We start from the raw sequence: 12,946 nt of genomic DNA, 5'->3' as shown, positions 1-12,946 counted from the left end.
AAGTAGAGAGGAGCCTAGTAGGCCTATTTATTTTCATTCATTACACAATATGAATAAGCTATGCAGACAGTTGTAAAGAAAGAACATCTTTTTGTTCTGTTCTGTACTTGTTATAGTTACACAGTATTAGGGGTGTGGGCTGTATTAAAAGTATCCACTGTTCTCCCATGCTCTAACACACAGTAACGATGAAATGTGTGCTGTTCTCGCATTCTTCCTCTGTATGTACACATAAACAACAAGGCAGGGAAATATAAAAGGAATTTATTTTATTGTTTGGGTACATTATTGTTCAGTGTACATGCTCACATCTGAAACAAACTTTACGTGCTTGATAACTGTCCCACCCCGCAGACATCTACACGCCAATACCGATTTATATTCATAGTGGCAAGTGCTATGTAGCTCCACATAGGGGACACAGGAAGTGACATATAACACCTTCATGCGGCGTCATAACCGCGTAGCAAATTCACAGCCGCACCGGCAGAACTCCAGAATATGCAACTCGGCCGGCTCACACGCGGACGCGCTTACAAGTGCGAGGGCCCGCCCAACGCTGCTTGCAGCTTTAATTATATAATGTTACTGTATTCATATCACTAGTATTATATTAATTCCAGTTACAGCTGTACCAGTTACATCTTCGACCAGAAGATATTTTTTACGGGTCTCCAGTATTGATGTTTCAGGTGGGAAAATCTGGAATTCTGGAATAATCCGGAAAAATAACATCCCTGATAGGGGCAAGTAAAAATTAACTTAAGACAAGCAGATTTCTGACACACTTGCATGACCAAGAAAGTGATCATAGGCAAGTAAAAAAAAAACTTAATGAAGAACCCTGTACCCACTTCGTTAATGGAAGTCAATCAAATCAATGATCCCTGATAATCACTCTTTGTCCCTGTTCTATTTTTGTAAACTATCACAGTAGTGTCTGAAAAAACACCTCTGCATCATAATTAAGGCTCCATTCATCGCTTGTTTGGCATTGACATAGTACCATATTATTAAGTCGATACGGCAACATTTGCACTTATATAAAGTCCAGCGTAAGCCCAATATTCAATCTCATTTCAGCTCTGGTCTGGTTTAAGTGGCTCTTCAGCTGCTACAGGTGGTGATGGCGCAGTGGATAAGAGATATGCCTTTAGTGTGGAAGACCCGGGTTGGATTCCTACTGTGACATTGTGGGAATATGTCCCAACCCCTAGTGGCTCCAGAGGCGTGCGACCTTACATATATAGCAATAAAAGCGTCAGCTAAAATAACTAATTATAAAAATGAATTACATGCACCACTGTGTTTACAGTCTAGCTGCTGAGCAGGTCATATACGTTGGCTTTTTACAGCCTTTTCTCTTTGAAAACAGTAGAAGACTACACTGAGAGAGTGAACCAAAATAGTAAAGTAACAGAACAATTAAAGATGCAAGCAGGTGCTCACACTGTAGCGTGTCGGGTGTGAGGCAGCCATGTTGCAGATTCTGGAGCTCTGCTGGTGCGGCTGTGAATTTGCGCTTCGGACGGTTTTCTGGGACAGTTTTGATGTTCATATGTCCAAACTGTTAGAAGTAGTACATTACAGCAAAAAATCTGTCATTTCCTGTTGCCAGCAGGTGGCGCTATGACTTTGAGTGAATATTGGCATATGGATGTGTTCAGGGCGGGACCCCTATTATACATGTAAAATTTGGTGCAGATGTGAGCATGTGTGCTGAAGTTATAACAACTTGTTACCTGTTTCATGGCGAATCATCGATTTTGTGACAGCACGCCACGGGCAAACTGGTCGACTGATAATAACAGTTTATACAACTTTTAATCGTCAATGGGTTTAGAGTGCACAGCGAAAAGTCGATCGGACTAATTCCCTAGGAGGAGTTAGTTAAAGTACAAGGTGTGTAAATCGCCAAAAATCACCATTAAATCCAAAATATCCGACTTCCTGTTGGAGCATGGCTCCAAGAGGCTTATTTTTAAGTCTGGAGAAGGTACATTGGTTACTCAAGTTTCGTACACCTAGGTAAAACGTACAGCAGGGGCTGCTTTTTTGAAATTTCGTAGGGGGCGCTATTGAGCCAATTTTCCACAACCACGCCCGAAACCATATCAGCCAATATAAAACAACAGTTCTGACGAGCATGCAAAGTCTCGTAAGGGTTTGACTATCCCTAGCCATGTGACGGCTAAAAAGGCACTATAGAGCCAACGCGCAACCCTCAGTTTGAGTCTGGCTGCAAAATTTCGCAGATTGAACTGATAATCCTGTGTAGGTTCACCACCACGCTAGACCCTTTTCCCATTGCCATTTCATATACTGAATCTATAAATAATCTATTATAGTCGCTTTAATGCAGGTTAGTACTAGAGCTTACTTGCTAATACAGCTGCCTTGCTGCTGATGAATCAAAACAGTACAAGTCAGTGTTTCCCTGAGCATGGAGTTTTTATGCAGGCAGTGCGTAGTATGTCTGAATATAAAACCCCAACACAACAAGTCAGCAGCATTGCTCTTGTGTCCATGAGCATGTGATGTACATTAGAATAGGTAAAAATTTCAGTGTTTTCCCATAGTTTTATGTGAGCTTTAGATGATTGTTTTGATGGCGGTCGTGGTAGTCATGGTCAGGAGGGTGGGGGGGTTTGGGTTTCTCCCCCAAGAAAACTTTAGGTTTTCCGATGAAAAATGTGTAATTTCACATCATATTGGGCCATTACTTTCACCATATCTCTGAACAAATAGTTGGAAAAGCTCAAGCAGATAACACTCATAATAGATACGACTGTTCATGTTTGCCTGTTGACATTTATGTGTATAGACATTAATATAAAAAAGTAGGCAACATGAGAAACCTCCTCCCTTCTGAGGTGCATTTTATTTGCACATTAAAATTCAAATAGAAACGTCTCCTCCTAGTTAATTTGCTTTCCTAACCTCAGGTCCTCAGTCACCACCGTCCTTTCTTTTCCTAACTGAAAACTCATCTGAAAACTAATTTAGGATGTACCTGTCTGTATAGGACAAAGCTGTAGTCTACACCATTTTAGTCAGGTTTGTACCTGATGTTCTCAACATTGGACAAGTAGGTAGTAATAAACTACAGCTACCAGTTACTTTCTATAATTGAGCTAATGTTCAGTTACATAGCAGCCAAAAGATGTAGCCTAGTGTAGAAGCTTTCCTGCTCAGCTGCGCAGTCTGAAGGGGAGGGGAGATGTTTGCTAGAGCAAAAAGGCTTCCCTTTTCCAGCAGGTGGGGAAACAACAGACAGACTTTTCTTGGTCTTGAGAAGCTGACACGCTGTAACCGACACCGTACATTTACTGCCAGAATATTTCTCTCCATTCACTGTCACTTTCTGCCACTCGGACAATCAAACACTTGCTACACAGCTCCCGATACAGAGTTACGCTGCTCTTATAACAGCACCTGTCACGTAGATGACCTTTGAAGAATGAGGAGAGGAAGCTAGCCAAGCGACGAGTGTTACTATGCGCGCATTGTTGGTGAGTGAAAATTAGTAGCGGATTGATATCATAATGATTGTGTGAAATTTTATCAGCAGCGGTCACAATTCAGCAGCGGCGCACCGCCGCTCCTGACATTACACATAAGCCGCATTTCCATCAACATCTCTTTATGTGCGAGTAGTAGAAGTAGTAGTATTGCATTACAAAATTCTGAAAAATTAGAGTTAATGCCTTTAATGGGATATGGAAACACCTTTGCCGTTTTAACTCACAGTGACTGATCAGCTGTTTCCACTCTGAGAGAAGCAGAAGGGTTAGGGCTTGCTCGTAGATGGCCAAAGCAACTGATTTTGCTTCTGGTCTGTGACCTCTACTTTTCTACTCAGTTTATTACAGTCATGCGTAACATACCGCCAACTTCTGACTAAACTACACTGTAACCAAATGTATTTGCAAACCAGTTGATGGAAATGTACCTGATTCATAGCTTTTCTTTTATTCCTGTTTTTGTAACATTAAAAAAATTTGCTTTAAATTTGCTTGACAATTAGATGGAAACACTGCTATACTGTTGTTAACATAAAGGGTATATAAGAATGCATGCACATGGGAGAGAGAGAGAGGGGAGTTGCTGCTGTCAGCACACACACACACACACCACTCAGCGCTTGCTTGCCTCATCAGCAGCAGAGTGGGCCGACTCGCTGCTGCAATTCTGTCTCCATTCCTTCCCCTCTACGCAGCTCTCCTCCTAACCCAGACCTCAAGCTGCATCGGGCGAGCAGGAAGGAGGCCAGTGCTAGCAGGCAGCATGTTTAGTGCCACGCCAGAAACAAGAGCTTGAGACCACTACCTTCCAACAGCAGAGAACCAATAAAGCACAGTGAAAAACTAAACAGCTGGAACTGCAGAAGGAGACAATGACGACAGGAGAAAAAGAGATGACAGACCAACATTACAAAGGATGAGGTGAGTGATTTGAAATGGAAAGATAACGACCCATATACACCTGATGGAAAGGGCAGAGGGACATTTCATACTGAATCCTATTAATGCAGTAAACTACAGTGCAATGTTGGGCTGGCTCATGTGGAAACTATTCCCTGTTCTATCACTATGCAGATTTCTCCTTTTAGTATTACATGAAGGCATAGACAAAAGTGATACAATGGCTTTGCATCAGCTGCCATCATCAGCTGAATAACAACATTTCTGGAACACGTCAAAGGGTGTTAATGTGTCCCACCGTCCTGTGTTTGAATCACAAACACACATGGACCTTTAGTCTTTAGCTCAAAACATCTGCAGTTGCAAACACACAGTGCAGCCTATCGTCCTGATTGAATGGAGTCTCACTGCAGCACTCTGAGTCCCACTGGCAGAGCTTCAAGCCGGTCGGCACTTAGGACATCTAGCACCCTTATAAAATGCATCAGGAGCAGAAAGCTATCTTCCCATTTTAGAATATGACTGGCCAGATGGGTAGTCTGGGCTTGAAGCCATGTGTTGACAGTCAAAATAATCAGACTGCTCTCCATTTTTGCTGGATCAAATGCTACCTCAAACAACAATGTATTATTAATTCAATAATAAGCACAATCAGTGGTATTACATGGTAAGAACAGCTCAAGGCTCACACTATTTATATAGCTCAGCTACTGCAGGATTGTAGCCACCGTTTTGGACAGAATGGAAGCATCAAACTAATTGTGGAGAAAGTCCCAGAGGAAGAGAAAGTTAAAGGACTCCAGTTCTTACAATACAAGCAAGTCAAGAACTTTATCTGAGCATGTGTAATGCCCAAATAATGCTATCCCCTATCCAAGCGAGTACTACAGCTACGGTGCCTGAGACAGGATAAAATATGTCCTCTATGAGATAGCAGAGAGTTGCCAGTCAAGATATGAGGTTCTTTAGATAGATATATTAAGAAATTTTATTTACTTAATTATTCAGTAAACCATATGGTATTGTGAATATTATTGTTATTATTGTAACATCAAGAAATGAAGTGCTACAGGATGTCTCATAATCCTGTAATACAGTATTTTACTGCACTGTAATCATACTTTTTGTTACATCTTGGGAAGGTTGGCTTATCTGGACTAATACACCAAAGTAAATGAAGCAAAAACACAAGTATGACCACCGAGGACAATGCAACCCATTCTCACTCCCAGACTCGTCACATCTAGATACATGGTGAAGACCAATGGAAGCAATGGAAGCATTCACATCCAACTTGAATACTATGCATTTCCCTTTGTTTGTGCTGGGTGGGCAATGAGAGAGATGAGAATAGTTATTACTTGGCTAAAACAACTCTAAACCCAGCACCCAAAAGAGATCTTCTGGACCCCTGACAAGCGGTGGGAGACACACATAAGAAATCCTCTATCCTAAGAACAGGGCAGAATTTGAATGGACCAGTCTATAGTACTGGAGTTACCATAATACATATTATAACAATAATCATATCCATTACACATAAAACAGTGAAAACAGTTTTCAATCATTTGTTCTTATTCTTATTTAACACTTCTCTCTCGTTCATAGAGCCCTGACCATGCCATCCTGCTCTGCCCCTCTGCTCTGTCTGCTCCTCCTGCTGTTGTGTGGGCTGCTGGGAGGGCAGGTGCTGTCCATCTGCCCCCCTGTGTGCTCCTGCAGCCGGGGACACCGTGTGGTGGACTGCTCTTCACGAGGCCTAACCAAGCTACCACCTGGCCTGCAGCACAACATTCGCTTTCTCAACCTTTCTTTTAATAGGTAAGCAGCTGCTGCTCTGCAGTGTTACTTGGTTACAGGCCTGCTCTTCAACAATTTCTGTGCTTGTAAGAAGTAACAAGAGGTAACATTGCTATGTTGACGTAAGTAATACTGTGGTGCTCCGAAGTGCACGGCATGCAGACTACTTTAAATATGTAGTTGTCTCAGATAATGATCTGCCTGAGCCTCCAACATGAGCAGCTCATCATCTTATCAAATGCTTTCACATTTGTAAAATGTAAAATGTCAGGCTGATTTAATGTAATAGGGAAGTACCTCAAGTGCATCTATGGAAAGAAGTAACAACTCTTACAGTATATTTTTCTCACTTACGGGCACATTAGCGGCTGTTCAGCAAAAGTTACATTTACAGTTTACCTACTTCTATAATTAGGCTGGTAATAAAATGGGTTTTCTTATATCATTTAATCAGTAAGAGCTCTCTAAAAACATCCGTAGTGTTGGTTGTACATATACTGTATAAATAAATGTACTTTTTTGAATATTACACTTCTGACAGCTTGCAGGGTTTGGACAGCCAGCTCAGCCACTATGCCCACCTGCGAACACTGGACCTGTCCTACAACCGCTTGGAGAGCCTGCCCCCCGCCTTGCCGCGATCTCTGTGGGACATCCGAGCGGCGGGGAACCATCTACGCTCACTGGACAAAAACGACACAGCTTACCACTGGAACCTGAAAGTACTTGACCTGTCGGACAATGAGCTAGAGAGAGTGGTCTTCATCAACAACACGCTGCCAGGTCTCCAAGCTCTCAACCTCAGTCATAATAGGTTTTGGACTGTGCCCACGAATATGCCGCACAACTTGGAGATCATTGATTTGTCACATAACTATCTGGTGCAGATCCTGCCTGGATCATTGAATCGGCTGCCAAGACTGGCTCAAATCTATTTGCATGCTAATCGCTTCTCCTGGTTGTCTGAAGGGATCTTTGATAAGCTGACTGGGCTGGAGGTGATGACTCTTGGGGATAACCCCTGGGCTTGTGAAGAGGAAGAAAACATAATGAGACTCTTGAGATGGGCTGAACAGACCCGTGCAACTGTCTTAGGCTGCCCCTGTTATACAAGACCCATCTGTGGGCAAACCCACTTGGCAACACCAGGTAGGGAGTGGCACTCTGCACTGTTCACAGAGCCACCGCTCTGGGTTAATAGCAGAGGGGTGGGGCATGATGGTCAATCACCTGCAAGGACTGCAGAGGCCACGTCTAGTTACCAAGTAAAATCTGCACTTTTTGGGACAGGAATATATCAGGAAAAAAGAGTAGGTAATGAATCTGCGGACCACATGTTGTTTGTCTGGACATCTTCTACAAGTTTTGACGACTTCTCTACACAAACAAGCACAACAGCAAGCCCACAATTAGCTAACTCACGGAATAAATGTCACGGACTCCTCAACGAGACTGAACTCGCTGTCACCCTGACTATTTTAGTCATAGTTATGACCACAGTTTTCAACACCTTCTGAACAACCTTGACTGGATACAGAATACACTAGTTACCTGATTATTTTGGACAGTGAATGTATGCCTTCTGACACATTTATCATCATCCTTTTATCTAGCTCAACATGTACAACATAACAATGTCCCTGAAAGCCCTGTACACAAAGATAAACTGTATAAAACTAACTAAACTCAAAATATCTATATGGTTCAACTGGAGTGCTAAAGTCAATGCTCAATTCTAAGTAGAATACTTGCACACTGGCCGACTGCTATGCTCAATGCTTTTTTCAGTAGTGATGCTTGCGCTACATTTGCTCCTGTTCAGCCAATCAAAACAGGACTGACAATATACATTACATGACATTCCATAGCAGCTTTGCATACCTGGCTTACTGTCAGTGAGTAGTAAAAGATACCAATAAAGGTCTAGTTAAATGAAAGCATTAAAAGGAATAGTTATAGGTGTTCCTGTCTGCAGTGAAAATGTAATAAAGAACAGAAATTTGCTGAATTATAACATTACAATGCAATGAACCCCCATGATGTAATACAGTAAGCAAAACATTTACTCCAATGAGCAAACCCAAAGCACAAGAAATTAATAATGATGTTAAAAAGACCAGTCCATCAAAATTTCAGCAGAAGTCAACAACTGTTTTGTATTTCTGTCAGACACTCCAGAAAAAGTTAATTAGATCAAAGGATTTCATTGTTTTGTCATTTATAGTAAGCTTCGATTGTGTTTCTTCATCATAATGTTGGTGCTGCTTTTTTTTATACTGAACAAGCAGTTCAAAGGTCTATTTTCTTCAAATCTGAAAAAAGCTGTTACGACCATCACAGTGCCCCTGCTGGCCATTAGAAAGAATGCAGGTTTAAGGCACTTCCTCATGGACTTCATTCGTCAGACCCAGAGGATACAGCTTGGTTCTAACCATGCTGTACAATTCTAGATAGACTGCTGACTTTGCTGAGACTAAGTTCAACTTTAATGCAAAAAACCCCCCAACACAATAAAAACATAGATTGCCACTTGGTCATTTATGCACTGACTGATCAGCCTTTCACAAAACTTAATAAAGATAACCAGAATACAAATTTAAATTATTTCCTTTTTGAACATACACTTCCAAACAAAAAAAGTTCCAAAATAGAGAATTCCTGGTACAGGTACAAATGTATAACACGTAGTACTAAATACCATATTAATCAGCCAAACTGCAAGGCTATTACAAGAGTTCTTCCTCTGAGGGCTTATTATCGCCCTCCTGGGCATATCTGTCTGGGTGCAGATGGATCAGAATGTCAAGTCAAGCCAGTTTTATTTATATAGCCCAAGATCACAAATCACAATTTGCACCAAGGGGTGCTGAATGTATGTCTAGTGTGTACCCAAACAGAAAATATAACGCAAGAAGTAACATTAGCAGTAATGAACAGAAGACTAATACTGTAACAGTATGAACAGTTTTTGGTTCAATATTTTTAAGTTAGTCAACCGCACACAGGACTCAAGCATAAGCGTAGTACATCACTACATTCATATCTTGAGCCATCAAAAGCAAAACTTATAGTATAGACATACAACCAATAAAACAGATCTCTCAATTCAATTATGTTTATTAATAGTGAGTGCTGACAAAAAAAACCCTGAAAACCAGGCCGCATTTCCCACTCCAATAAATCCCTAAACCACAATATAGTTCACTTCCAGTTAAACAATCAGTTCAATTCAGTGCAAAAAAGAAGAAAGAAAAAAAAAAGGAAACCAAAATATAATCATAGATTTTTCAGAAATTACTTGTGAATCACAAGTCCAGTCCAGTCCAGTCTGAGCTTTTTGTCAAGTCAGTCAGGGTTTATGTATAGCTGCTGTGCAAGCAACTCCACAGAAGGTCTGAAGAACTCCTGAAACAGAGGATTCAGCAAGAGCAACACAGACTATGAACAAGAAAACAAGCCAACTTTCTGCTCAGACCGGACAGACTCACCACTTCCTTGTAGCACTGCACCATTTTGGATTTCAGTATTGTTGCCATTTAAAAAGAATGTGAATGAATGCATTGGTTTATGAGTCGGGAGGGTGTCTGTGACAGGGATGGGAGTTCTACCACCTTTACTGTTGTTTTGCTTTTCTGTGTGGATACTGTGTTGGACTGCTTCTCTCCCTCGCTCTCCTCCCCCAACGGTCAAGGCAGATGGCCGCCCACCCTTAGTCACATTTCTGTTCGAGGTTTCTGCCTCTTAAAAGGAAGTTTTTCCTTGCCTCTGTTGCCTAGTGCTTGTTCATAGAGAGAATTGTTGGGTCTCTGTTAATAATATTACAGAGAGTACAGTCTAGACCTGCTCTATGAAAACTACAATGGGATAACTTCTGTTATGAAGTGATGCTATATAAATAAAATTGAACTGAATTGTGCGTGTGATGAGCCAAAATATAATAACTTCATGTAGTAGTGATAGCATTTTTCTGCTTTATACTGAATGCCTAATGGGAATTCCAGTGGAGGGACTGCTTCTGCTTGAAAGCTGTATTTGTTTGAAACAGGAACTGCTGGGTGGTTATTGCAGCCACTGCACAGTAGGATATGTCTCACCACAGGGTATAATAGAAAAAGTTCATCAAACTGGAACAGCTAGTAAAAGTTCTTCAGATAGACACATATAGTCCCTCTCTTTCTTGAATGAACAGAAAGTACAATCATATAACATACTGTCAGCTTAGACAAAACAAAGCTGGCTAGACTATTTTAAGAGTAAGCATGAACATGCACTTAGTGGGCTAAAAATAGATGCAATGTGTTTTTTATTGAAACAACAAATTTACTTTGCTAACCAAACTCAAGGTCTACTTTGCAGCTTATAAATTATCAGTATCTGTTAAACAATTCCCTTCTTTTTTTACTGTACTATACAGTGTTTTGTCAATCTAATCTCTTTTTCTGGTCACTGTGTAGAGTATATGTTGCATTTACTGCTTTTACAGGACACTTGTCCTTGGAAGGCAGAGACATACATGATCCTAACCCTTTTCTGCAGAAGAAAAGTCTTTCTGCGTTCATGGTTATCACTAGTCTATAACCGTCAGTCCTCTTCTAGCTCTAAATAGCAAATTCACAGTTATAATGGTTCACAAAGTAATATTTATACTTTACATAAGTGCTAACCATTTGCCACAGTGTTGCCATCTGTTGTAGTTGATGAATGTTTCCATAGGCTACTATGATCATTAGAGTTTTTTAGTGCTTATTTCTACTAAAATCTCCCCTGCTAAATGGATCAGAGAAATGCAGAAATATGATCAAGCACTAAAAATCTCAAAAATCAAAGTTAGAAACTGTCTCACAGAAGGAGAAGTATGATTGATGCTACAAAGTCCTACCTGCGGGCTACGTAGTAGAAGACTGGGTTGCCAGTCTTGGAGGTTCCTGCCTGGTAGAAGATGTTGAGGGTCTTTAAGGCTTTGAACTCCTCCTTCTCATGGACCTGGTGCCTACAAAGCAAACAGAGAGCTGAGGATCAGCCACTCATTCATTTATGTGACAGGGTTTATGATTTTGTGCTGTTGCATGATAGGTCAGGTTTTATTAGGGTAAGATTATGTTGTATTTTACATTACATTGTTCTATTATTAGGGATTAGTGTTTCAAAGGGTTTCAATGGTTCAAATGGTGAGTCTGCAGTGATATTCAGTATCCTGCTATAACTTATACAGTATGCACAACATTTTCTTTTCTGTTTCAGAATTGTATCACCAACATTTTGACTGTTGTAACCGTTTTACATGTGACGTCACTGCCTCAACTTGTGAGAAGCTACTGCTGAGTCTCACCAGTAGCTCAGTCAGTTAGTCACATACTCTGGAGATCTGAAGTCCCAGGGTTCAAATCCCCAGGGGACTGAGTCAGACTTGCTGACAATGAGGGTGTTCAGATCCTAGTGAGTCTAAGGTCCCTATTTTATGTGGATCCCGTGACACTTTCTTCTTAATTTTCTCTGCTAAAAAGTGTTGTGTGCAGTATGACTTTTCAACTTTGAAACACAAAATGTTGCAGGTGGCTTGAACATTTCACCCAGTAGTCAGGTACACATAATGACGCTCTCTGATCTCAAGGCGATGCTGTAAAAATCAAGTTTGCGTTTCAGCAATTATCTGTATATTAAGTCCAAATTCTTCACTTTAATCTCTTAAGTCATCTGCGTCTGTTCTTCTTTGAAAATGTCAAATGTTGCATTATTCACCACTTGTTTGGATCCTGATCATTGCCACTAGCAGCTATATTTCGATTACTCTTTTAATCCCAGTGGGAAAATCAGTCCATAGCATCTGACTAATCCTACCAATTTAGAGCAGTGTTGCACCCAACAGTCAACTCAAACTCTTTGTCACAACTAACCATGAGCAGCTAGGCAAATTCACAGAACATCTCACAGAGGGTACAGGTTTTGAATGCTAACAAATTGTTATATCTGTTGTTTAGTCAGTTGTAGATACCCATTTAGCTTAGAATACTGACAGAAAACGTCAGCATCACGTTTCAGATTTTGAAAGATTAACCGTCTATGTGGAAAGGTTGTGAACGTTATCAGCAGCTACAAAAGCACCTTGGCATTAACTTCAGCATGAATGCAGGGTTACTTGTGGTTCCTAGAGTCTCCAAAAGTAGACTAGGAGCCAGAGCGTTCAGCTATCAAGCTCCTCTCCTGTTGAACCAGGTTCCAGTTTGGGTTCAGGAGGCAGACACCATCTCCACATTTAAGAGTAGACTTAAGACTTTCCTCTTTGATAAAGCTTATAGTTAGGGCTGGCTCAGGTGAGTCCTGAACCATCCCTTAGTTATGCTGCTATAGGCCTAGACTGCCGGGGGATTTCCTATGATGCACTGAGCTCCTCTCTCCTCTACTTTCTCTCCCTCTGTATGCAACCTTATCCCATTATTGCATGTTACTAACACAACTTCTCCCCTTTCTGGTAGTCTTGTGCTTTCTCGTCCCTCTCCTCTCTCCTCCTATCACTTCCTGCAGGTGTTTCTGGCTCTGGAGCTGTGGAGTCTGGATCTGTGGCTGCGGGTCACCTGCTGCCCCCGTGATCCTGCTCGACACCCTCTGCTGCAACGACTATTGTTACTAGTCCTATTGTTATTATAATCATTAACATTACGATTGTTACCATTAACACTACTATAAATATCTGTACCATTTTTCATTTAGTCTATAGCAACATC

At 41.1% G+C, this 12,946-nt stretch overlaps 2 protein-coding genes across 2 annotated transcripts in view; one reads left to right on the top strand and one right to left on the bottom strand.

Moving 5' to 3' along the window:
• The window catches only part of nf1a (neurofibromin 1a), a 176,119-nt gene that overhangs the window by 74,515 nt on the left and 88,658 nt on the right, over positions 1-12,946 (bottom strand). Inside the window, exon 34 of the mRNA XM_046075025.1 lies at positions 11,104-11,214. Coding sequence (XP_045930981.1) covers positions 11,104-11,214 — 111 coding nt within the window. The remainder of the gene's footprint in view (positions 1-11,103; positions 11,215-12,946) is intronic.
• Positions 4,441-7,593, top strand: omgb (oligodendrocyte myelin glycoprotein b). Its single transcript, XM_046073164.1, has 4 exons — positions 4,441-4,445; positions 6,033-6,245; positions 6,766-7,489; positions 7,588-7,593. The coding sequence occupies exons 1-4, from the start codon at positions 4,441-4,443 to the stop codon at positions 7,591-7,593; spliced, it is 948 nt and encodes a 315-aa protein (XP_045929120.1).

Source organism: Micropterus dolomieu, linkage group LG17, assembly GCF_021292245.1.
Source record: "Micropterus dolomieu isolate WLL.071019.BEF.003 ecotype Adirondacks linkage group LG17, ASM2129224v1, whole genome shotgun sequence".
NCBI classification, from domain to species: Eukaryota; Metazoa; Chordata; class Actinopteri; order Centrarchiformes; family Centrarchidae; genus Micropterus; species Micropterus dolomieu.
Note: the sequence above shows the minus strand (reverse complement) of the source record. Positions and strands in the feature narration are given on the sequence as shown.

What these genes read in the sequence shown, in the direction of transcription:
- omgb (XM_046073164.1), top strand. An exon ending in CTCAACCTTTCTTTTAATAG is followed by an intron (nt 6,246 to 6,765) that starts GTAAGCAGCTGC and finishes CACTTCTGACAG; the next exon opens with CTTGCAGGGTTTGGACAGCC.